The 24,919-nt window shown below is 64.9% G+C and overlaps 1 protein-coding gene across 3 annotated transcripts in view; it reads left to right on the plus strand.

The window, feature by feature from the left end:
• Positions 1 to 806: 806 nt before the first annotated feature.
• PTP4A3 (protein tyrosine phosphatase 4A3) overlaps positions 807 to 24,919 on the plus strand; it is a 31,252-nt gene continuing 7,139 nt past the window's right edge. The window contains exons 1-2 of one of the 3 annotated variants that reach the window (XM_040626163.1): positions 807 to 870; positions 23,964 to 24,859. In XM_040626163.1, the coding sequence (XP_040482097.1) occupies positions 24,755 to 24,859 (105 nt within the window). In that variant the 5' untranslated portion in view covers positions 807 to 870; positions 23,964 to 24,754. Of the gene's footprint in view, positions 871 to 14,789; positions 14,838 to 22,804; positions 22,823 to 23,963; positions 24,860 to 24,919 lie in introns of those variants that run through there. The other 2 variants (XM_040626165.1, XM_040626164.1) reach the window with 2 other exon arrangements.

Raw genomic sequence — 24,919 nt, forward strand, 5'->3', positions numbered from 1 at the left:
GGGGGCGTGGTGGTGGACAGGGGGAAAGCCAGGTGGGTGGGCTTCTTTTCCAGACAAGAGGCAGTTTGGAAGGTGAGGTGTCCCGGAGGTGCCATGGGTGGGGGGCTCAACACCAGCAGGCACAACAGGGGAGGCTGAGCTAGAGTCAGGAGGGCCTGGATTTCGAGTTTCTTGCCAGGTACCCAATGCCTCGGCCCTGGGTTTCTGCATCTACAGAATGGGAGCGGGAAGGTGTGGGCTCAGTCACGTGGGTGGACACCACCCTGGCACTCAGAAGGTGTGTGGGGGAAACCCCTGGACCGTGGCCATGGCTCTGAGCCTTCTTGTCAGGGGGCGGGAGGGTTCTCATCATCTGGGCTGTGGTCCTCAGCGGGGCCGGCACCTTTAGGGTCCCAGCGTGGTTTGGGATCTGGCTCTAAGCAGCCAGTCAGGCCTTCCTTTCTCACGGCCAGCAAACTGGAGAGCCTACTGTGTGCCAGGCCCTGAGCGGCTGTAAGCGGGACGGCCCAAGCTGGCAGTCACACGCACAGGATAAATGTGCTAGAAAGAAATGCACTAGGGGTGGGGGCTAGCAGGCGGTGGGGAGGGCGGCCCCAGGAAGGGCCGATGTGGCTGTGCCCTCGTGGGCGTGTCCCTGCTGAGCCGCGTCATACCCTGCCCTGGCTTGGGCCCGTGATGTGGTGTAGTCCGGGGCCAAGGGTGTGCCTCATGGGTGTGCAGATTCTCCTCTGTGGGGGGCGGGGGGGGGGGAGGCCCAGGGCTCAGCCTCTCCACCCTGCTGTTTTCCCCACCAGGAAGCCAGGCCCGAGAGGACTGTGGAAGCTGGAGGGAAGGAGCAGATTCCTCGGGGCAGAAGGCGGCTCTGCGCAGGTCCTCACAGACCATGTCTTCCCCCACTGCTGTTCTGGGAGGCAGGGGTGATAGCTCAACTAACCGGTGGGGACTGAGGCTCAAGAAGGCGACTGCTGGGTGTGTTGGGTGCCTGCTGTGCCAGGGTCCTTGCTGACCCCCTCCTGATCCCCCCACTGCCGACAACAGAAAGCGCTGTCCACCTGTCCTACAGCCAAGGGCTGGGGCTCCTCGCTTCTCGAGGTCACAGGGTCTTCAGGAGGTGGGGAGGCCCCTTCTGTCGGACCCTGTGACCTGGTGACCGAGGCCCTGGGTGGGCCTGGAGCTGTTCCTCTGGGTAAACTGGAAGGCTGGCCCAGGTGGGGGTTGGGTGGGAGGTGCGTCAACAGGCCCTGCTCCTGCCGCAGTGACCTCTCTGCTGCCTGGCTGTGCTGCGCTGGCCTGGTCTGGGGCCCGTCCCCGTCCCGGCCTCAGCGGGCAGCCCAGGGAACAGGATGGCGAAGCTGGGCGCGTGTCTCACGCCAGGCAGGTGGCAGTGCGCACTTTTGGATGTGAGGGCTCAGTGGGCACGGAGGTAGCTTGAGTGTCCCCTTCTGTGAGGTGACCGTCTGATGGGATGGCTGGGGTGATGTTCTGGCCCTAGAAGGGCCGAGGAGGGACTTGTCAGCCGTCAGATCTGCGTCCACCCGGCTCATCTCCCTGCCGTAGGTCCCCAGGCTTCCAGTGCCGCCGGCCCCTCTCTGTCTGGGTCTTCCAGCCGCCACCATTACTGTGCTCCTCCTGGGTGCCCAGCCCGAGCGTGGTGGAGTCCTGCACGGGAGGAGCTCAGGACGCAGGACCGTGGCAAGTCACCGCAGGCCAGCAGGGAGGAGGGCCCTGTGTCCTGTGCTCAGGAGCTGTCTGCTGAGTGAGGGGCTGGGCCGGGAAGGTGGCTTCAGGGTCCCAGCCTCCTGCTGATGACCCTTGGGGTGAGTGCCACTGCCGTCATCTGCTAGCAAATGAGGGCTGGACGCGGTCAGTGACTGTCAGCTGGGCAATCACCCCAGTCACCTGGTGCTCTTTGAGGAGCACACATGTGTCCCTCAGGAGGTTCTGGGGCCTCCAGGCGGGGGCACCGTTGCTGATGTGGGTGGACGGAAGCCTGGGAACCTGAGACTGCAGCCTGACTCAGATTCGGGGGAGCCACGGAGTGTTCTAGAGCGGGGGTGTTGGGATGGAGCAGAGCCTGTGGGTCTGACTTCCCTGAAGACAGTCCTAGAAGTGGGAGCGTCAGGAGGACGGCGCCCACTGTAGAGGGTCTGGGGTCTTGGGTGCTTGGCTGGGGGCTGATGTGCTGGGACAGGGCTCTAAGCCAAGGATGTCAGGATGGCTGCTGCTGCGGGCCTCCCCAGAGTCCAGGCATGGCTGCTCAGAACACACTTAGTCGATGACAGGTCGTTGGCTGTCTGGCTTCGGACCAGTTCTCCTTTGGGGTCGCTGTTTCCCTTTGCAGACGGGGGGCTCTGACCTGCCTTCTCCCGCTCCTCTGTCCCCACAGCCCCTCCTGGGAGCTGTAGGAGCCTGTTCCCACGGCCTCTCTGGCCACAGAGACCCCAAAGCTGGGGCTGGCCCAGCCGGTGGAGGCGGGCTGACAAACAGGCCGCCCTGCCCTGTCCCCTTCCCATGGGACCTGTGCTCCCAGCCGCTCTCCTGGCCCTGCGGCCCCTCTTGTGACTCAGGCTTCCTGGAAGAGGCGCGGGAGGGTACAGAGGATTCCCCGCCACCCGACCCAGGGTTCCCCCCTGCCGGCCTGCCTGTCCCATCATCGCCCCTGTGGCTACACATGGTGGGCTTGACCTCTTCTACTTTGCCCCCACCCCCAGAGGGTGCTCCTTTCTGCTGGTACCCCACCCCCCACATCATCTGCTGGTGTGGGGACAGGGCCCCCTCCTCATGCTCTTGCCCGGCCCAGGACCTGCCAAAGCAAACATTTCCCTGCTTTCATCTCCCTGCTGGGGTCGGCTGTGCGGCTCCTCTCGGGCCGGCTGCCCGTGCCTGTCTGCTGGGAATTGCCATGCGGAACTCGGGGGCGCCTGGGGATGCCTGGGGCTCTCCACAGGAACTTCTCCATCCCCTCCACATGGTCCCAGCTCTGCTGGGTCTCTCTGGGTGACCCGGGCCTGCCCCCATATGTCCTGGGCCTCAGTTTTCTTGTCTGGAGCATGGGGTGCTTGGAGCGCACCCTGGACCTCACAGCAGACTGGATGGGAGGTCAGGCCTTGGTGGCACGGCTCTGGCCACCTGAGCTCGGCTGCTGCTTCCTGCCCTGTGTCTGCTGTGGGTGACCGGGTCGCGCCAGGCCCTCCGTTTACCGTCACCAAGGGCCTGTGACCTGAGGAAGCACAGCCCTCGGTGCCTTGGCTTCTGTAGGTGTCATGCTGTGCTCGAGGGCTGGGTGGGCCTGTGCAGGGTGGGCAGAGACAGCACCACCTGCCCCGGGGTTCACATGGGGGGAGGGGCGCCATTCAAACAGGGCCCTCACTAGGTCGTGATGGTTTAATCCAGATGTAGTGATGTTCCCTATAGAAATTCAGACAGCCCAGGCAATTTGTAACTGCTGCGGGCTCGGGGCTTCTGGGCATCGGCCTGATTTCACAGGAGCAGACTGCCCATGTGCGCTGTTCTGCATGTCACTTGAAATGGGCCTCTGTCCTGATGGCACCGTGGACCCAGGTCTCTGGGTCTGGATGGAACCACGTGTATTAGTCAGTGCCCACCCCCATCTTCTCCATCTTGGCAGCTGCGCAGTGGGATGGGGAATGCAGGCTACTGGCCTGGCCTGGCTTCCGCCTCCCTGTGCCCTGTGGGGGGCTGCCCAGACCTGCACTGGCCCCTGCTGGGAAATGGGTGAAGGCAGAGAGAGGTGGTCCTGACCCTGGGAGGGACCCCTGGGTGAGCAAGACCCACAGGAGACAGGAGACAGCAGTCGCTTTCCTAGAGTGTGCGACCCTCCGACTTTGAGGCTGTGGTGTGCAGGAAGTCAGAGTGGACTTCAGGGAGGAGGTGGCATCTGGCCTGGGCTTGAAGGATGTGGGCATCACAGTAGGAGGGAGGGGCTCCCAGGGCTCGGGGCCGGAGTTAACAGTGTCTCTGGGGCAACTCCGTGGTCAGCCCACTCTGGGCCTTCCGCACAGCTAGCCGTTTCCCCAGGTGGGGGCTGCGTGTTTGGGGTGGGCGCCCTGCTCACGGCGGCGGCAGGGTGGGAAGCGTGCTGGGAGGGGAGGCAGCTGTGCCGTGCCCCGTGCTCCTTCTGCCGGGCTTGTGTGGTCCTTGCAGAGTGGCCTGGAGCCAGGACTGTCTGTCCCTCGTTTACAGACGAGGGACCTCCAGGTGCGTGTGGGGGGTGGGGAGCGGACCCCGTCACAGCACAGCCACCAGCTCACGCGCCCCTCTCTGGCCTCGGTTTTCCCTATCTCTAAAGTGGGGCTGGGATGACCTGCCCCCACTGGGGGGTGAGAGCCTGATAGAGGGGCACAGAGGAGGTCCTGCCTCTGGCCTTTGGCAGAACGTGACCACTGGTGCCTCAGTTTCCCCCTCTGTAAATGGGAGTGGGAAACCCTTTCGCGGGGAGGGGTGGGGAGCACAGAGGATGGACTGGGGCGGAGCTGGGTGCTCCCAGGCCCCCAGTGGCACGTGGGCTGGAGTGTGGATGGAGCTGTCCGTCAAGTGTCCATCTGTACATCCAGCCTGTTTGTTACCCCTTCCCCCTACGCAGGCCTTAGATGAGGCCCAGCATGGCCATGGCCCCTGACGTCCCAGCCTCAGCCGTGGGTGGTCTTTGTGGTGGTCAGGGAGGGGTGGGGTCCAGGGAGCCACGGGAGGGGGCCCCTAACCCAGGGGGCAGGGGAGCGGGGAGCAGGTGGAGGCTGTGGCCTCTGGGAGTGTGGCTGAGGGGTGGGGCTGTTGGGAGGTGTAGTAGAGAGGTGGGCAGGGTCTGGGGGCATGGATGGTGACAGGAGGGGTCCCACCCCTCAGGTGGCCCTGAGACCCTGTTCTCTCCACCCTCCCCTTCAAGACCCTCAGATCAGCCTGCAGGTCTGGACATGCCTCCAGTGCGATCAGGGCCTGGGCTTCCGCCCCTCGGGACGTGCCCAGCTGCCCTGGCATTTGCGGCAGCCCCGATGCCCACTGACTGGCCTGAGTGTGGCTGGCTGGGCCTGGGGACAGTTCCCACGGACACTGCCAGCTGGGCCTGCCCAGCCCGAGGAAGGATGCTGACCCCAGTGGACCCTTGGCTGCCTTGCGCCTGCCCGGCCTCCCACCTTCAGAAGGAGCTGGGCTGGAGGTCAGACGGCCCTGCCTGGCCACCATGGGGAACAAGGGGCACCCCTGCCTGGTTTCTTCCTGTCCTCTCCGTGTCCTCACGGCTTTCCCTCCCCTTTCACTCCTTCCTCACTTTGGCAGGCTCTGTCACAGGGTCCTTATGGGCAAAGCCCTCCCTGAGAGCGTGCTGGGGTTTTGGGGGCAGGGTGAGCGTCTCCCCAACCCTTCCCGTGAGGAAGTGAGCGTGAGAACCAGGGCTTTGGGCGGGTCCGGGATCCAGGAGCATGCCGCTGGAGGCGTGGCCATCAGCCAGTCCTGGGTGAGACTGGTTGTTCTGGTGGCGCCCGTGGGCTGAGGACAGGCGGCCATGGGCCTGTCCCAGGAGGGTCACTGGCCGTTCCCGAGCGCCTCCTGCATGCCAGGCCCACTAGTCTGTGACCTAGCCACACAGCTGCCCTCCAGGTGTGGGCGCCTGGTTTGCAGAGCCTGGGCTGCCCCCAGATCTGAGCATTGCTGGCCTTGCCCCCTCCCCTGTAAGAAGATACTAAAAAGTCTGTAAAAGATGATTGCTGCATGCGTGCCCAGCGCGAGGGAGGCAGCAGAGGCGGGGGCTGGCTTCCTGGGGCCTGCTGAGATGCCATTACAATGGGAGAAGCCTGGAGGGGTGCCGGGGGGCACTGGGCCAGGAGTCCAGAGCCTGGGGAGGCTGGCCTGGGGACAGGGGCTGGCCTCAGCTCCCCCCACTGTTCCTTCCTGGGTATAGTACGCTCTGTTGATGGTGCAGGACAAGGCAGGCTCTCCACTCACCTCCCCTTCTGCAGGGGGATCTGCGTGGCCACTGGATCGAGGGTAGAAGATTCTTAGTGTGTTGGGTGATCCAGTTGGGCAGGGGCTCCTCGATGGCTGAGAGCCTCTCTTGCGGTTCCTGGCGCTGTGATTTGTGGGTGCCTGGCCCCCACGGTCACTGCCTGGTTGCTGCGGCCAACTTTGTGGTCATGCCAACAACTGAGCTTTTGTCCCCATGAGCTCCCTTGGACCCAGAGCCCAGCCATGGATGGAGTCTACTAGGTGCTCAGGAAGTGTTTGTGAGCTGGTGAGTGGGTCTCCAGGGAGGTGGGGTTTGGACGGGCAGACGGAGCCAGGAGGGAGTCCTAGGTAGGTGGCAAAGGTCTGTGACAGCATAAGATGGTGTGGGGACAGAGAATGCTCCTGGCACAGGGCACAACTAGGGCAAAGAGCTGGAGGCAGGACCATACATGGCGTGTCCCCGGAAGAACAGGAAGGCAGGTGAGGCCAGAGCAGAGCAAGGAGGGGAGTGGGGGACAGCAGGCAGCTGGAGGTGTCTTCAAGGATGAGGAGGGGAGTAGGGGACAGCAGTCAGCAGGTGGGGCCTTCAGGGCAGGGAGACTTGGGCTTCCCTTTTGAGTGGCGTGGGTGCCATCGAGGGCTTCAGCCTGAAGGACAGGTTCAACTTCAGCGACACCAGGTAGGGAGTGGGGGGTAAGGTGGGGGTACCCAGGATGCCAGGGTGGGGGCTGGCTCTGGGCTGATGCTCCCCAAACTCTCGGTGACCTCAGGTGGCCCAGGCACTGCTGTCTCACTTGTCACCCCCATGGGGGCTCTCCTGCCCCTGTTGGGGCCCCTGTTGGGGATTCTGGGAAGTTTCTGTTTCCTCCCCTTATGCTTGGTTCTGTGACACACCTCGATCTGGGGTGGCAGAGACCTGCACGCCCCCCTCCCCCTCCGGTGATTCTGAGAACCGGGGCCCACCAGAGCCTGCCTTCCCTGGAAAGCAGTGCCTGCGGGTGCCCCTGAGGCTGGGTCACCCTTCTGCTCCCTGCCCTTTCCTGCCTCCTGACCCTTACTCAGGCTGTGCCCTCCGCCCAGACCCCCAAGCCCGTTTGCCCTTCTCAGGGGATCTCCTAAGACAGAAGGGGGACGGTGTGTCCTTCAGTGTCCTACTGGGTGTGGTCCAGCAGGCCACTGGGGCGCTCCGGCACTCTGGGGGTGCCCGCACCTGCTGTCACGCACTGACTGTGGCCTGGACTCCGGGCAGTCCCACGCACTCATGCATTTTGTGGCTGACGGAGAAGGCGGTCCTCGCGTGGGGCCTGGTGGCGTCGCCCCGTAGAGCATTGCTCGTGGGGCATTGCTCGTCTCTGCTCTCGGGCCCTGTCCTGGCGCTCTGTCGCTGCGGGCTGGGAGCTGGGATTCACCTCTGAACTAGCTTGGCCTCCTGCCCGCTCCCTCTCAAACCCTGCAGGGCCCCCCCTTACCTGCCTGGCTGCCAGGTCCTCTGTCCCTCCCCGGCCTGCTCAGCGCCCTTGGGAGCCTGGTGCATCCCTGCTGGGCCCGCGAGGGGGCTGCCCAGGTGCTCCCCCCTGTGTTGCCACGTCCACTCCTGGCCGGACCCCCAGGCCGTGCCCCTCACCCCCGCATACCCTGCCCGCCCCTCCCTGGGTTTCTTCTCACACATGGGGCACGAGGGACCCCACCGGCTCTGCCAGGAAGGACGTGAGCCCCCTGCCGCTGCAGTGCGCTGGGGGCCTGGAAGCGTGGTGCCTGTGGGCGTCCGTCCTTGCTCTCAGGTGCGCGGGCCCTGGGGCTGTAAGGAGGACAGGCCTGCGAGTGACCCAGCTGCTCGTCAGCTGAGCGCGGTCTCCACGTAGCGGACTGGTCCTCAGCCAAGAAGGGGGTGCCACCCTGACCCCGCGACACGCGCGAGCCTCGGCAGTGTGATGCTGAGTGAGGGGAGCCAGACGCCGAAGGCCGCGTGGTGCTGATTTCACAGACGTGGCAGATCCGTGGAGATGTACTCCGAAGGGGACGAGTGGCCGCCAGGGGCGGGGCGGCGGGGTCGGGGGAGGGGGGACAGGACCGCAAGAGGCGTGGGGCTGCTTTTTTGGGGTGATGGAAATGCTTTGGAATTAGGTAGTGGTGATGATTACACAACACCGTGAAAATGCTAAAAAACACTGAAGCGTATTCTTTAAAAGAGTTAAAGTGGCAAACGTCACGTTAGGTGAATTTTATCTCAGAGGAAGCATGTAGCCAGCTCCCACTCCGCAGAGGCTGGCCTGAGCAGGGTCTCGGTTAAAGTCTGCACAATAGGATTAGCCCGGCTCTGCCCCAGGGTGGCGGGCATGCAGGGGCTTTGTGAGCGCTTAGAGGAGAGAGCGGAGCGGTACTGGGATGCGGCGCACTCGGCGGGTCTAGGAGCAGAGCGGAGCCGGCCTTCCTGCCGCGCAGTGCCTGGCACTGGTGAGTTCGGTGGAGCGCGGGAAGTAGGGCAGGCTTCGGAAACAGGTCTCTGTTCTTGTGCAAAGTCTCCTGCCCTCCCTGCTTTGTGACCCCCTCTCACCCCATGGGTGCAGCCCGTTGTCCTATCTGTGGGGGGCGCTGTCGCAGGTCTCCTACCGCCGGGTGTCGCAGAGCCCTGCTGCCTCTGTCTGAGTGCGGGACCCCCGCAGGCCCGCCCCGCTCTGCACCTTTGGCCGAGCTCGGGCTCACAGAGCTGCCGAGGGGTCAGACGAAGCAGAGTGGGCGCAGGCTTGGTCCCCTCTAAAGCGTGCCCCTTACCCCACTCTATTGACATGGCCTTGCTGGGGCCAGCGAGGAGGGGCTGCCGTGCCGCTCGCTCACCCGGCTCTGCTGATGGGATTAAGGCGCAGCCGCAGGGCCTCCTGGTCCCTGAGGTGCTGACCAGCGGCCGCGCTCCCGAGCCCTGGCCCAGCTCTGCCGGAGGAAGCCTCGGAGCTGCGGTGTCCCTCAGGCTTCAGAGTGGCCTGCTGTGGGGGGCGAAGTTCCTGGGCCCCGGGGGCTGTCCTCAGGGCAGCTCCTCCGAGCTCCCTCCAGCCCCAGCCCCACCCCTGGGGTCCCGGGCTAGGAGTGCTGTGTGGTGCAGCCCCGGAGGAAGGCTGGGAGCGGCCTGTGCTGTGCCAAGGGCAGTCCGCCTGCTGGCCTGGTGGCACGGCTGGGCCTCCTGCTGCCCCTGCTGGGGGCCCACGGCGATGCCCAGGGCTTCCCGAGGGAGCCAGGGCAGACCCTGGGCTGAAAGCTGCCTTGGCCCCTCATCCATTGCTGGGAGGTTTCTGGTTCCTCCTGGGGGGTCCTCAGAAGCCCCGGAGAAGAGGGGTTTCCCTTGGGTCTTTCTGTTGTGATGGTCCCCCACTTTCTCCTCCGGGAGCTGGGCAGACACTCAGGGTGGACAGTGCAGGTGACCCGGGTCGTGATGCCCAGCTCCCCAGGACGTGCCATGTGGGGCCCCTGCTGCCCTCTGTCTGGGAGGGCAGCTCCAATGGTGGTGGTGGGGCTGCCAAGGGGGCAGCATGGCTGGGAGCTTCCTGCTGCGGGGAGGGGTGCCTCCCCTCCTGTGGCTGGCACCTTCTCACGGCCGCTCCACGTAGGCGCCCGGCCCTGATGTCCTCACGGCAGGCGATGGCGCAGCCAGGAGCTAATCCTGCCACCATCAATCAGGTCACTGCTGCCACACATGACCAACGTGGGGGCACCATGTGGGGGACTGGGGGTTGGGGGGTCAGGGTGGCCCGGCCTCCATCTCTGTGTGATGATCTCTGCACTGACAACCAGCCAGACTCAGAGATGGGCCGAGCCACGTAGATGAGCAGGAGGCAGGGAGGCCAGGCCAGGAGGCCCTCCCACCCTAACCTCGGGAGGCTGGGGCGTGGGGCTGACCCAACTGGTGCTGCTGAGGTTCTGTGAGGTGCCCTCTTTGCTAGTGCCTGGTGTCCAAAACATTCTGGGAATGTGCTGCTGGCTGCCCCCTGCCCAAGATCATCGCATCTATAGAGGAATAAAGGCTCTGGGATATTTTGCAGGACAGAAGCCCCTTCGGTGTCCCAAGGAGCCCCCTGGGAGAATCACCATCCTGAACGTGGGTCTTCCTGCAGGGCTCAGAGTCCTGTCAGAGTCCCCATGGGTGTCTGGCACAGAAGAAGCACTTGAGGCAAGGCTGCTTGGAAGGGAAGTGTCCTTTGCAGACCCCAGGAGAACAGCCATCCACAGCTCCGTGAAGGAGGAACTTCCAACGAACCTATCTTCCAGATGATCAGACTGAGGCACAGAGAGGTTGAGGGATGTGCTCAACATCACACAGCTTGCCACGGGGGGCCGGGATGGGGACCCTCGGGGAGTAGTCATACCCTGAGCGAGAATGAGGGGCAGAACCACACCTGGGTCGGGGTGACGGGAGGGAGCTGGCCCCTGGGTTTGAGGGGAGGCCCCGCCTCAGAGCCTCATGCCAGCTCTGGGCCTCAGGTTTCCGCGGGTTGGTGACCACTGGCACCCACAAGGTTATGGCCCTAGCGGAGCAGACGCAGCGCTGGGACGAAGATGCGCATGCGGGCGGAGCGCTGGCCTCTCTCGGGGCGCGGGCCGTCAAACCGTCCCGGGCTGTGTGTGCTCAGGGTTCGAGCTGCCGAAGGGCAGGAAGCCCTGTTGTTGTTTCAGTGGTTCTCTGTCCGCTCAGGGGCGCAGCACCCGGCTTGGCAGCCTGCGATGGCCCGTAGTTGCCGGTGGGGCCGACATGGAACCACACAGCAGCGGCGCTGGAAAGAGAGAAACGGTAGCAGCGCGGGGCTCCCCTCTGCCCTGGGGGGCCTGCGGGCCCCTCCACTGTGTGTCCTGGATGCAGCGACCTACCCCTCTTACACTGCTTTTAGGGGCGCCGGGGGGCTGTGCCTTGCCGCCAGGCCGGCCCCGAAATAGCCGTGACCTTCCACACCCAGCTTGGCAGTGCCCGGGGCCGAGAGGCCTACGTGCGCCTGGCTGAGTCCTCACAGGGTGGTGGGGCCGGTTATTTTGGACGTGGCCTCCCGAGGCCAGGTCAGACAGAGCTCTTTCCCGCGGCTCCTGAAGGCCCCTCTGACGCGCGTCCACCAGGGCTTGGCCAGCAGCCCTGGCTACCTCCGTGGTCTCGGGCCCCCTTCCTACCCGCCTGACCCCCAGCGACTCTGTGCGCTGGGTGGGGGCGGGGATCCCAGAGACTGATGTAGGCTCTGGGTGATGAAGCTTCCTGGAGCCCTGGCATCTATTGGAGGGCCTGGCCTCAGTCTCCAGATCAGGGGTTGTTTTAAGGAGAAAATGCAGAGGAAGGGTCCGCCCTGGGCTGGCCCTGAATATCGGCTCAGCCTCTCATAGTTGTGTGGCCTCGGGCAAGTCACTGACTGCATGGTGAGGGTCTCAATTTCCTTATCCATGAAATGGGCTGTTGGGGGCCTTAAGGACTGCGCAGAGGATGAGTGTGGGGAGGGGCCTGTACGTGGAGGAGTCCTCGAGCCTTCCCCCGTTCTGCACTACTGGGCGTGTCCCTCGGGTGTGCGAGGAGCGGCGAGCTGAGCAGTGGCTGAGCCTGGACCCGGGTTCCGGCTGGGCAGCAGTCTCCTCTTCTCCCAGGCTTCCGGGAGTGCTGGTGAGCAGAACGGCTACCACACCATGATGCCCCAGGGTCCAGTCCCCCTGGGGGCCTCCAGCTTCCTGGGCCCCTGCTGACTCTGTCAGCCAGAGCTGCTCCTCCATGGAGAGGGGCTGGGGGCCCCTGGCCCGCTAGACTCAGGCGGGCACGGCGACTGCAGCCCAATCCTGGCTGTGTTCTGTACAACAGGGCTAACTGGAGCCTCCCCTCCCATGCGTGCCCCACCCCTGCCCACCAGGCCAGTGACAACTCCATGGGCACCCGGGGGGGGCACCCCGGGGGGACAGTTCTTGTTTTCCCTCCACGCAAAAGTCTGTTATGTCCACTTTGTGCGGGTGACTGAAAAGGCCCAGAGGGTGAGAGGATGGGCGCAGAGGCGCAGGCAGCCACAGGGAAGACTTTCTCAGCTGGTGGGGTGTCCCAGCGGCCACCCCGTGGGGCCCCCAGCTGGCTCTGGTGGGTAGGGACTTGAGCAGCCTCCTTTGGGAGGTCCCACGGACCGTCCTTGAGGCCCACGCCACCACCCCGGTTCTCTGAGGACCGCAGGTTCCTTTTGCCAGTTGAGGGTCCTGGGTGTGCGTGTGGCCAGGGAGGGGTTGGGCTCCGCCTGGTGGACAGGGGAGGCCCTGAGCTCTCGGGACCGCAAGGGCTGGGGACCTCCTCTGGCCCACCTGGGGGCTTCCACTTTCCTGGCAGGGGCTTGACCTGGGGACCTGGTGGGTGCAAGGGCCTCTCAGGGACCATTAGCTCCGAGTGGATCCGTGAAGCTCCGTGCCCTGCTGGGACGCCGTGCCTGTTCTGGAGGCTTGGTGGCATGGTGCTAGGAGTCAGCGCCAGCCCAGTGGGGCCCAGGGGGAAGGCACCGGGGGACCGTGGGCGCGGGCTAGGGCAGGATTCGAAGCTCTTTGTGCTGTCTAGGAATTTCCTGCCCCACACCCTATACTCCAGAATAATGGGCCATATAGGCTGGAAGCTGCTGCAGGATAAGCAGACCTCTACGACTGGGGATCTGCAGGCAGGGGGGCTGGGGGCAGGGGGACGCCGCAGGGTCTGCAGAGCACTGCTTCTGGCCGCCCAGGGCTTGCCTGGCTGTGTGTGCCGGTGTGGATGGTGGGGGCCCTGTGGGGAGTGGGGACGCCTGGGAACCTATCACCGACGGTGAAATTTTGGACGCAGAGATGACCTCAGCTGTGTCCGTGCCAAGACAGGCGGGCTGGGGCCCGAGGAGGGGCAGTGATGGACCCAGGGCACACAGTGGGAGGCCCCACCTGCGGGCTCCCACCCTCTGGGTACCAAGGCAGGACACCTGGTCTCCCCCTCTGTGTGAGGTCCCTGGCTGTGTGAGACTTTTGTGGTCTGCCTTACAGCCTGGGCAGAGTCCTGCCAGGCCAAGGGGAGATGCGGCATGGACCGGAGGCCACGGACCATGTGGAGGGCCACGGTGGGCATGGTGGTGCAGGGGAACGGGGTCCCCACCCTCTTGGCACAGGCATCCGGTCTGGACACCCCCCTGGAGGCACAGGTGAGCGTGCACATGGACAGAGTTGCCACTGGGCTGTGTCCACACGGCTTCTCAGGCACCCTGGGTCCTGTCTGAGCTGCTGAGTTGGCAGGTTGTCCTGCGCCGTCCTGTCCTCTCGGCGGGCCTCATGGTCCACTCGTGTACGCTGACCCTCTGACGTTTGCACCCTCCCTTGGGGAGATCTGAAGGGGACTGGGCGTGGCCCTGCCTTCCGGGGGCCCCAGACTGCTGGGTGGTCCCAGGTGGCCGAGGCCTCTGAGCCTGGTCCAGAGAGAGGGGCTGGGAAGCAGAGGGAGGGCTGCTGGGGCGAAGAGCTTCATGCGGTGGGGCTGGGAGAGGTGGGAGGGAAAAGGGCAGCCGGATGGGGGGCAAGGCAAGGACAAGGGACAAAAGACGAAGGCCAGGTGGCAGGTGTGTGAGTCATAGCACCCGGCAGAGCTGCAGTAGGCGCTGTGGACCAGCCGGTGGCTAAGGAGGGCTCTGGGGCCTGGCAGGGCACCGGGGAGCCAGGATGGGTCTGAGCCGGGGCAGTGGGCAACTGGGAAGGGCCTCAGTCTGGGGTGGGGCGGCTGGGGGGAACCGAGGGAGGGAGGCTGTGGATGGGGGGAGACCGGAGCAGGGGTTGGTGGGGTCGTGGGGCAGCCGTCCAGGTGGCTGGGGGGAGAGGCCCTTCGTGCAGGTAGGGCTGCCCCTGTTGCTCACCTGGTGGGGCCAGGCTGGCCTGAGATACCACGGCCACTCCACCCCTATCCAGGGTCTGGGGAGAGGGCTCCCTCTGTTCTGGTGCCTTACCATGAGGACAGCATCCTGGTGGGAGGAGGGACCCTGGCCCTCAGGGGCAGGAACAGCCCCTCCCCCACTGGTGGGGTTCCTGCTTCCTTAGTGCTTTTGTTGGGCTTTGGGGCCCAGGCTGGGGTAGGATGGGCTCACTGGCCTCTTAGCTGGCCTCCCTGGCTTCCTTGTGGAGGAAACTGGGACAACAGGAAGAACTGAGGGCTGGGTTCACAGGGGGCCCTGGGGAAGCGTGGGCAGCTCTCTGGAACCCGGGGTGGGGGGGGCGCACAGGGGGCTGCATGCTGTTGGGGGCAGCCTAGAGAGGGCTAGGTTGTTTCTGTGTGGGTAGGTTGGGGTGGTAGGGGTACAATGAGCACCCCCCCAGCAGGTGAAGGGCCCTGGAACCCCCTTCCCAGCCGGCAGCAGGCAGCGGGGAGACAGGCCAGAGACCTGGGAAGCCCCAGGTTGTCCCCCTCTCCCTCTACTCTGCCCAGGCTGGACCTTGGTGCCTCGGACTGTCTCTGGGCTAGCTCTGTGCTCGCCCCTCCTACCCCCTCCTGGCCCCCTCTCCTGCCCCCTCCCCCTCTTCCCTGCTCTGGCTGCCTTTGGATACAGGGCCCTGGGGACTGTCCTGCCTCCTGTGGCCACAAGAGTCAGGCCCTGCAGGGGAGGGGGAATCTCCTGCCTCCTTCCCGGGACCAGGGTGCTCGCCGCAACCTCAGACCCATGTCCCAGCCCCATTCCCCTGCTGCCAGGCAGCCCTGGGAGGCGGGAGTGCAGTGGGAGCCAAAGGCTGGGCGGCGGGATCCTTCTGGGGCTGCCCCAGCCTGCCCCCGCCTCCCTCCCGGCACAGTTTACCGGCGATCTGGGGCCTTTGACGCGGGAGGGCGGGCAGCCGGGCGGGGATAAAGCTGGGCGGGGGCGCGGCGCCCCGGGACTCTGGGAACAGGAAGGCGGGTGAGTGTCCGGTGCTCCCTGCGGCTCCTCTGGTCAGGTGGGGGTGGGAGGTGTGGAAGCGGGGGCTGGTGGGATGCCTGGGTGTGGCCACCCTGGGGCAGACCTGCAGGGGGAGGCAGGGGTTCCTAGGCTCCCAGGCCTTTCTTTTCACACTCAGCTCAGCCTCAGTGGCTCCCTCTGTCAACTGGGGCGGGGGTGGCCCAGGGACGGAACCTTCTTCCAGAGCCCGAACTGGCCTGTCCTCCCAAGCTCTCTGATACTGCTGTGTGTCCCAGCCAGTGGTTCAGGGGACGGTCACTAGAACTGCTGGCTGGCTGCGCTGTCGAGAGGCAGTGGGTGTTGGGGCGGGGGTCCGACCTGGCTCTTCTGCCCCCACAGGGCGGGGGGGGGGATACGCAGAGCCCCTCTGTGCCCTTGTCTCTCTTGTGAACCGAGGTTTGTAATGTAGTGGCCACCTAGTTAATCATTTATTGCTAGCAGGGGTCTAAAGGGCGGTCCTGGGTAATCACACCATGACCATGACAGCTGTGGTGAATGGGGCCCGTCCCAGGTCACCTGGTCATCAGGGGCCCTTGGTCTGTGGGGCTGGAACCGCCAGCCCGCCAGCCGGTGGGACCTGTGGTTGGCCTGGCCACTAGCTGGGATGCTGATTCTGACCACACCCTCTGCAGCTCTGGGCCAGACCTGCAGGCCTGCAGACCCACATCCTTTCTTTTTTTACAGCAGCCTGGGGCCGTGCTAAACCCCCTTGTACGAAAGGGCGCTGCAGGGGTGCAGAGACCCCTCCCCAGCTGGCAAACGGAGGAGCTTAGGGTCTGTTTGATCCTAAGGGTCTTGCGGCTCTGTGGGAAAGCGGGTTTCCACAGGTGGTAACTGCCAGGGCTAGTAAAGGCAGCTTAAACCCTCACTGACTGTTACCTCCGGTTTCAGCCACCCCCTGGAGGGGTGTGGCGGTAGCTGTGGCTTTCTAGGTTGGATCATAACTGTGCAAAGCAAGTGTTGCTGGGCTCTAAGTGGAGGGCCCAGTGGCTCTCCTGGGGCCCGGAGCAGAGAGGGTGCTGGGTAGGTACACATAGGAATGAAAACTCAGTGGGGAAAACCCCAGTAGTAAGGGCATCCAGGAAGGCTTCCTGGAGGAGGAAGGTGAGGAGTGTCTGGGGGCGTTCTGGACACAGAGAAAAGGGTGACTGGAGGCATGAATCCTACAGGTCCCTCTCTACCTCCTCCTACCCTTGAGCTGAGGGTAGGAAGGACAGGGGCCAGTGGCCAGGCTGGAAAGTCAGAACTTGGCTTGGGGCCATAGGGAGCCACAGATGGTACGTGAGCAGCAGCAGCTTGGGGCCACCATTGTATGTCCAGGTCTCACTGTAGCGGGCTGGGGCGCTCACCAGGTGGGTGGGTGGAGGATGTGGGCCCTTGATCCTGGGTTGGGTCTGGGGCTGGAGGTGGCACGTGCACTCACTGAAACCCATGCTGAGCTGCCCTCTGTGTCTCTCGATGCCCATCCTGGTGGGCAGAGCGGGCTGGCTGGTTCGAGGAAAGAGAAAGGGAGACCCCTGGTATCTCCATCCCCTGATGGGGGAGCAGGGTGTGCCGGTGTCCTTCAAGGGCAACCCTGTGTTCCCCAGTTTGTGTCTCAGGTAGGGTCCTGAGCTGTGTGGGGGTATTGGGGTACAGGGCCTGAGCCTGGGGAGGGAAGGACCCTCCGCGCTTTGGGGTGTGGGATCCCTGGTCTGTGTGCTTCTTGTGATGGAATTCGTGCATTCCTGACAACATCCCCGTGGGGCAGCTACTGTCCTTCTCCCTCCTTGCAGACGAGGAGACAGTAACGGCCTGTGGTCCCCCGGTCAGTGGCACCTGACCGAGGAGCCGGTGTCTCAACTGGAGCCTGAGGAGATGGGCTGCAGGGGTGTAGGGGCAGGCAGTCCCGATGGAAGGAAGTGCACGGTCAAGGCAGGGGGCGGGAGGGCCCAGCGGGTGGCTGCCGCTGTGTGGGGGTCAGGCGGGAGCTCCGGGGGTGGGGCAGTGCTCCCCAAGGCAGGAGTGCTAGCAGGGTGAAGCCGGAACCCTGGTTTGCCAGCCTTGGGGGTGGCCCAGGTGTGACCCAGGCAGCCCAGGGACGGGTGGCGCCGGGAAATGCTGCATCTGACTCCTGTATGTGGCAGCTTAGGAAACTGAGGCAGGATGGAGTGAGGGATGGGGTGACCCCAGGCTCAGTAGCGCTGCCTGCCTGTGGGGCACCCATGGGGGCAGTCTGGGAGGTGGCTTCTTGGGGCAGGGTGATGGAGGGGTGGCCGGCAGCCCCATCTGGGGTGTGAGGGGGGGTGGAGCCTTCTGCCTGTTCTGGTGATGGCTTTCCCTACGTCTCTGAGCTGAGCCCCATGCCTGGCACTGGGAGATGCTTGATATTCGTAAATGGGATGAATGGATGAAGGCACGAACACGTGCCTAGTTCCCCTTCCCCCAGGGGGCAGTCCTGAGGTCTGGAGTGGGAGCGGGGCACACAGGTGCAGAAGGCGCTCAGAGCCAGTGCTGATGCCGGGTGGGGGCAGCATCCCGGTCAGTGGCGGGTGGGCGGTGGGGCTTCAGACAGAGGTGGGTGTCCCAGGGGTGTGGTCCGCTCACGTGCTGCAGCAGCTGGATACGCTGTGGCCGGCGTGTCACCGTGTGATGTCACAGGCAGCCGGGCAGCAGGAGGGGCTATGAACTCCCAGCAGGAGGGGCTTGTATGGGTGGGGGGGGCAGGCGAGGCGTCCTAGCCCTCAGCCACCAGGTGGGGCACCTGCAGGGCACTTGGCCCCGCTGTCCCACGGCCACAGAGGCCCTGTGTTCCAGCCCTCATCACCTACTGTCCCTTTGTCCCCCTGCCACCCCAGCAAGGCCAGCCTCGTCGTGCCTGGTCACAGGTGGTGCTGGATGTGCCCCGGCCCCTGAGCCTGATGCCCGGCCCTGACCGCGGTGGCTCGGAGCTGTCCTGTGAGCCACACTGGCTCCCGCACGTGCTGTCTCTCCTGCACTTGCTCCTCCTGCCCCACGAGTCCATCTTGCTGCAGGTGCCCATCAGGGGAGGCCAGGGTGGCACCCGTCACCAGGGAGGTTCTTCTCTGCCTGCTGGGTGAGTGCTGTCCGGGCTGGAGGGGGCTCTCAGGCGAGGCCTGGCAGGCTCCCGACGGCCACGGGGTCCAGGAGACCCCGGGGGGGCCTGATCTGGCTCACCCAGCCGCCCGTCCACCCGGCTGCTCTGTGCCCGCCACTAATGACAGCTCGCCCGTGGGTCTCCGGTGGAACTGTGGCCTGCCCAGGCAGTGCTGGTGGCTGACGGCACGCGAGGGTGGCCTTGGGGCTGGGCCGCTTGGTTTGGCGAGTCAGCACCATGCCCCCCAGGGCACCATTAATGCCACGGGTGTGGTAAGGCAGCCCGCTCGGGGCCCGAGAGCCAGCGGCCGAGCTTCGGGGAGCCTGCTTGTCGCGCTGTCCTCCACCCCGAGATCCTGGCGGGCAGAACAGGCGCCTGCCCCAGTGGAAACTGAAGCCTGCTCTCCACAGCTCTGCTTCCAGGTCGTAGCCCGGGCGCCCCGTGACCGGCTCGGAGCTGGCCCCAGTGTGGAAGGTGGCTTTCCTCCCTGGCAGTGTCTCCATTTGCAGAGGAGGCCACGTGCCCCACAGAGGGCAAGCCCTGGCCCCAGGTCGCAAAGGCAGTCAGGGCAGCCGGTCAAGCCCTGATGAGGTTCCAGGCATCAGCAGCAAGCCACTCTCCCCGCTGGCCAGCTTCTCCAGGAAAGCCTTCCCCCGATCACCTGACCCTCCTGCTCTGCCCTGGGCGATGCCCACTGTGCTGGCTTAGTCTGCTCGGAGCTGTCCTCGCGCTGGTCCGCATCCCAGCCGCCGGCACTCGGCAGGAGCTGGAGGGAGGAACTGATTACTCAGGGAGCTGCCTGAAGGCAGAGAGGTGCTGCCAAGGAGTAGGAAGCTCCCTGTCACTGGAGGTGTGCGAGCCGGGGGGCTGGGTGGCGGAGGTGACCTTCGTGTTCCCTCTGGACCTCAGGGGCTGAGATCCCGTGATGGGTTCTGGACATTTCCCAGATCTGGACCTCTGCCCAGAATGTTGGGTCATTTGTTCCTTCCATAAACAAGTGGGGAGCCCTCCTGGTGCCAGGCCCTGTGCGGAGGCAGGGTGGAATCGACAGCCTCCACGTTCCTCCTTTGGGACATGCCTTCCCTGGGGCTGGGACACTCTGCTCTGAAGGGCATATGGCTGGAGGGAGAGGGGACAGAACAGAGATGGGGGGGCGGAGGGAGTTTGCAGTGCTTGGCTGGTAAGGGGGGGCCAGACCCTCAGTGCTGCTGGGTGCGGGGCGGGAGGGCTCTGGGAGGGTTTCCTGGGGGATCGGGGTGGGCTGGGCCGGCTCAGGACTCCCCTCCTGCCCCCCCACCCGTGTGTGGACTTGGGCTCGCTCTGGGAGGATTCCAGGAATGGCTCCTGCTCTGATAAAAATAGACTTCTCCGAAGGGCTTGGGGTCTTGCCAGCTGCAGCAGGTGCCCCCCAGGCCTGGCCAGAGTGGGGCCCCAGGCAAGGGGCGGGGCCCGTGTTGCCGGGGCTGGGTCTGCAGCCTGCGCAGCGCGGTCCCTGTCTTGGGTGCAGTATCAAAGAGCTCGACGGGAAACTTTTATCATCTACGGATGCAGACACAGCCTGGGGTCGTGGAAGCAGCTTGCTCAGAAGTCCTTTCTTCCAGAGGGCCAGGGTTGGCAAGAGGAGGGTCTTTGCAGCTCAGCAAAACTCAGCCCCAGCCATGGTTCTTCTACTTCCTGGCTGGGTGACTTGGGCAAGTCACTCAACCTCTCTGACCTGCTGTGTTTTATCAATACAATGTGGCTAATGTGTCTTGTTCGTGGGATGCAGCGTCAGAGGGGACAGACCCCCCGAATGTGGTCAAGGTGGGAGGCTGGTGGTGGTGGGGTCAGGAGGTGCTGGCCGGAGGCACGAAGGGATGGGCAGGCCACTTGGCTTGGTGCGAGTGGACCTGTAGGTGGACTCCTGCGGGGCCTTCCTGCCTGCTCGTCAGCTTGCCGTTGTGAGGAAGTGAGGGTCACAGGCATGGCTGATGCTCTCTGGGTGTATGAGAGGGGAGAGCCCCGGAGGGGGCCGTGTTCTGGCCTGGGCCCCTGCCAGCACACCCCGCTCCCCCCCGGCCCTGCGGCTCTGACGGCTGATTGCAGGGGCCAGGCTGGCTGGGAGCTGGGCTCGGAGCCGGGTTCCCAGCAAGGCGAGGCCTCCTGGGACCCTGTGTGCTGGGGGATCTATCCACCCTGCCCCACCTCTTCCGAGGGCGCCTGGGCTGGCCGGGGCAGGTACAGCATTGACTGTGATGCCAGGCTCCACTCCTGAGGCTCCTTGTCTGGGGGGGCCCTTACAGCCCTTACAGGGTGCTCCTGGGAGGCAAAGCCAGGACCCTGCTGGTGGGGTTAGGCCCAGACCCTGGGGGCGGTTCTACCTGCGAGCCTCCCAGAGGGCCTCTCGGCGAGGGCGAGCAGCATGTGGAGAGAGCTCCCTGGGGGACCCTGTGTGGGCTCCTAATCCCAGTGCCTCAGTCTCCCCATCTGCACACAGCAAGTGGTGGGTGGGGTGACGGCAGCCTCCCCCAGCTGTGGGGGGATTCAGTGAGGGCCAGCAGGGTCTGGCACACAACAGGTGCTCAGGAGTCCTCTGGCATGAGGCTGGAGAGCGGGGCAGGGGCCTAGCAAGCCAGGTGAGGTGCTTGACACTCACCCGGTGGGCGTCGGCCTCCCCAACCCACCTGTGCACACACGGGCTTCTCATTGGCAGCCTGTAGCGCTCTTCCTGCAGGCCTTTGCCTGTGCTGGGGCACCCCCAGCACCCAGCCCTGGGTAGTCCCTCTCTGCTGTGGGAAGTCCTCTTGCAAGAGGGGGCCGTGGGGAGCCCCAGAGGGTGCTGGGGAGGGGCGCACAGGCTGAATGATTCCTGCTCCCATGCACAGAAGGCAGAAGGCAGGCGCCTGGGCGGCAGGGCCCCGCCTCGCCATGGTCAGCCGCCCTCCCCTCTGCCCTTGCATTTCCCTTTCCTCCTGCCGCTTCCTCTCCCCTGCTCGGCCCTCCACAGCCCCTTTGTTTGCCTGGGCACGCTGGCCGGCCCGCGGTTATATTTAGGCGGCAGGTGTGGGAGCCGTAACAAGCCGGGTGGCCCGCCGGGCACCGGCCATCCCGCCCACGTGATGCCCGGGCGCTAGAAATAGCTCCCGGCCGCCGGGCCGCGGAGCATCCCAGGGAGGCAGGCGCGCCGCGCCCTCTGGGTCTCCGGCCCCGGCGCCCAGCCCGGCCCCGCACGGATGGAGGTGGCCGGACGCCTGTGCGCGCGCGCGTGAGCTGGGGTGAGCTGGATTGGGCGGGGCGTGCCGGGAGGACCTCAGCCTCAGCCCGGGGAGGGGGCTGCACCCATGGAACCAGACCACATGCGGCACGGGGCTCAAGCAGCACTGGAAGTGGTGGCCCCCGCCAAGACCGCACACGAGCTGCCAGGTCTCAGCCTTGCCCACAGTGCTCCCACGCCCCTGCTTTACCTCTCCTGGGACCTCTCTGAGCTGTAATTCTCCGCGTCTCCCCGGATCATGCAGGGGCCTGGGTCGGGAGGGGCTGGCCCTCTCTGAAGCCCTTCGGGTTCAAACAGGCTATGACCGGGCTATGAATGTGGGCTACAGACCCTCCGAATCTGGATTTTCCCTCTTATAAACTGGGGTTGAGTGTTGTTCTTGCCTCCTAGACTTGAGATCGAGGAACTCCACAGAGTCTGTGTGGTCAGGGTCCGGAGAAGGTCCTGCTGTCTTTCTCTGGCCTGTTTACTCATCTGCAGACAGGGAGGACTGTGGTTCCCTAACGGGGTCTCCAAAGGATGGCTGCTCTGGACACAGCAGAGGGTTCAGTGCCCTCAGGTGGGAGGAGGCTGGCTGGGGTCCCAGGAGCTGGGTTATGGGGCCCCTGGCAGGAAGGCCAGAGGGGACACATCGGGGACAAGTAGGGCTCTTGCCTCATGGTCGTGGGCCTAGGGGTTGGTTGCTGGCCAGCTTGGGTCACCCCTGCTTAGGTGCCCTGGGGCCTCACAGAGGGGGTGTGGTTGGGAGGAAGGGCCCCTCTCTGGGGAGTGAGGCATCACTGCTTGCTCCCACCTGGGTGTGGGGGCCCAGACTCTGCACAGACAAGTGGGGTGTGTGGCAAGACCCCAGCCCAGCCTGGGGTTGGTCCAACCTTGGCCCAGACCCCTGACCCCATTCTAGCCTAGATTCTGCTGCCTGTCCCCCAGCAGTCTAACCCCTCACCCCTGCCGGTAGGGGGCAACTTCAGGCTCAAGGGGACAGGAGTGTGGCCCTTCCCTGCCCCGTAGCCTTCAGCCCTGAGGACCTGTTTGGGGATACTGGGCAGCAGAGCTAGGCCCTCTGCTCTTGCCCATGGGTCTCCCTCCCCCCGTGCCCAGCATCTGTGGGCAGTGAGATGGCAGGTCAGCCCCGCAGGGAGAGATCTGTAGTCCTGTGGCTTCCTTGGGCCTTTCTTCTTACTTTCCGGTAAACACGCACGTGCACACACACACTCGGGGACATCCTGCTGCCCCAGGAGGGACAGGTGTTTGTGTGCTGTTCAGGGCGCTTGCGGCTGTCTCTTTCCTCACCTGCACTCTGAGCTGAAGCTTGCTTTGGGATGGCTCAGGTTTAGGGCTGGCTGAACCAGGACAGGCTTCCTTCCCTCTGCCTTTTCCCCCCTCCTGGGACACTCCCCATTCAGCCCTCCCAGGACCATGGCGCAGGGTAGAGGGTGAGGTGTGCCACCTGCCCTGAGCCCAGGAACACCGGGGCAGCTCGTCCTTTCTTGCCCGGGGTCCCAGGCCTTGGGGGCTTCCTGCACCTAGGCTGAGACTCCACGAGCTCTGCTTGCCTGGTGGACAGCTGGAGAAGGGGGTGCTGGGGCAGGGACAAAGGTAAGAGGTGGTGGGTTGGGGGACGGAGGGCCTGGCTGGGAGACAGATGAGAGTGCTGTGGGTGGGGCTGGGGCCACATTCAGTGGCTGGAGGGGTCTGCTGACCACAGGGTCACAGCTGGAGGGACCACGGGGGCATCTTATATAACTCCTCATTGTGCAGATAGGGTTACTGAGGTCATTGATTGCCCAAGGTCTCCCAGCCCCTCTGTGGGGGTGGGGGTGGGGCTGGGTGCTTCTGCTGGGGTCCCTGGCCCAGGAACTTTGAGGCCCAGAGAGGGGCAGACAGGTGTGGAGGTGCCTGATAGCTGGCTCAGTGGCCTGGCGGTGTCCTTCCCTGGGGCCATCACAGTGTGAGCCACTCCTGGCCACCTGCACTGTCACGCCTTGGCACGTGCGGGTGGCCGGCTGGCCCTTTGGCCGCTGTGGTCGGCCTCTGCTTCTCCGAGCTCCCCGAGGGCAGAGGCCCGCTTGTTTACTCCCGTGCCTGGCCAGCCCTGTGGGTGAGTAGTGGAGACAGCAGAGGGGTGGAGGCAGGCGGGAGCCAGAGTATCCCACGGGACACATGGAGACGTGTTTGAGGTGGTTTACAGCCACGAACGGGGCAGCAACCCCCTCTCCGCACTGTGCCCTGGCACTTTGGCGTCCGTGCCTGAGCCCCTCTCCTGGAGGACTGGCCGCCCCAGAACGATCTGGGCTCCGAAATTCCACAGAGGCCCGAAATTCCACAGAGCAGCGTGGCTGTCCTTGGCTGGGGATGGGTGTCTGCTGGTCACAGGCTGCAAAGGGGGGACCAGGTTTGGGGTGGGGAAGGCAGGCCCCTGTTGCTACAGACTGCCTTGAATTCTGCTCATTGGGGTGTAGGACGCTCCTGGGGTGTGTATCCCTGGAATCCCTCCCTCTGTCCTTTTTCACTCCATCCTGCGGGCTGGCAGGGCCCTCTGAGTCCGCCCTGGCAGGAGCTGTCCTTCCTGTGCTCCCAGGTGGGGAAACTGAGGCCTGATGAGAGTCACTCTCTCAGCACCATCCTGCATCAGGGCCCTAGGGAAGCATCGTCTGCGACAGCGGGAGTGGGCAGACTCGCACCCCTCCCCGGAGGCAGGGGTTCCCAGTGACCCCTTGTCTGTTCATTTTCTTTCCAGTCCTCCTGCAGACGTTGCCTGCTGCTGACCAGCCTGGGATTTATGGAGAGGGCCTCGTGGGGCAGCTCTGAATACTGCCGGGCCCAACATCACTGCCACACGTGCTGCTGAGGAGGCCCCTGTGCCTCTGGCCCTCACCATTGCCCTCGCCCACCGATGGCCCCTGCTGTCCGGCCCTGGGCCGCCTCTGCTGCCTGAGCCCCCGGGCCGTCTCCAGGACTCGCACTACCCAGATGGGGTAACGTGACAGAGGCCCTGAGTGCAGACCCGCCCGCCGCCACGGCTGCCGCTACCCCCCACCCAGGCTGCTTTGTGGGTTCAGTTCAAGTTCAGGTTTCGTCTGGTCCTTGAGGGTACGGGGCCCACCTTTGAGCGCAGGGGGCCGCTCGCCTGTCCACTGATGCAGACAGCGCTGGGCAGGGCCCCAGCGGCAGACTCACTCTGGGCTTTGTGAGGTTTTCTTGGCCGGGGTTTGGTTGTCCTTATTTTTACTTTTGCCCCTCGTTGTTACCCAGCTCCCAGAGGCGGGCGCGGGGACCGCCGCTCTCCCCTGGGGGCTGTGTCTTTCCTTCTCTTTGTAAAGAGCTGCACTCTCGCCCCTCGGCCCCTCCACCTCCCAGGTGTTTGCACAGTATCTGTGTGGGGGCCGCGGATTGACAACGCGGTTTCTGTCTGTCGGACAAGCACAGGGATCTCAGTCTCCTCGGGCCTGGGGGGTGGAGGGGGCCTCCCCGGTGCGGCCCCCAGCCCCGTGCCGCCCCTCCCCGGGCCTTACTCCGCCTCCGGAGGAGATGGCACGCATGAACCGGCCCGCCCCCGTGGAGGTGAGCTACAAGGGCATGCGTTTCCTGATCACGCACAACCCCACCAACGCCACTCTGAGCACCTTCGTCCAGGTGAGCGGCCGGCCGCATGTCCCACACGCTTCCCTCGTGTCGGTGGCGGGGGGGGGGGGG

Source organism: Ursus maritimus, unplaced genomic scaffold (assembly GCF_017311325.1).
Source record: "Ursus maritimus isolate PB19 unplaced genomic scaffold, ASM1731132v1 scaffold_9, whole genome shotgun sequence".
Lineage (NCBI taxonomy): Eukaryota > Metazoa > Chordata > Mammalia > Carnivora > Ursidae > Ursus > Ursus maritimus.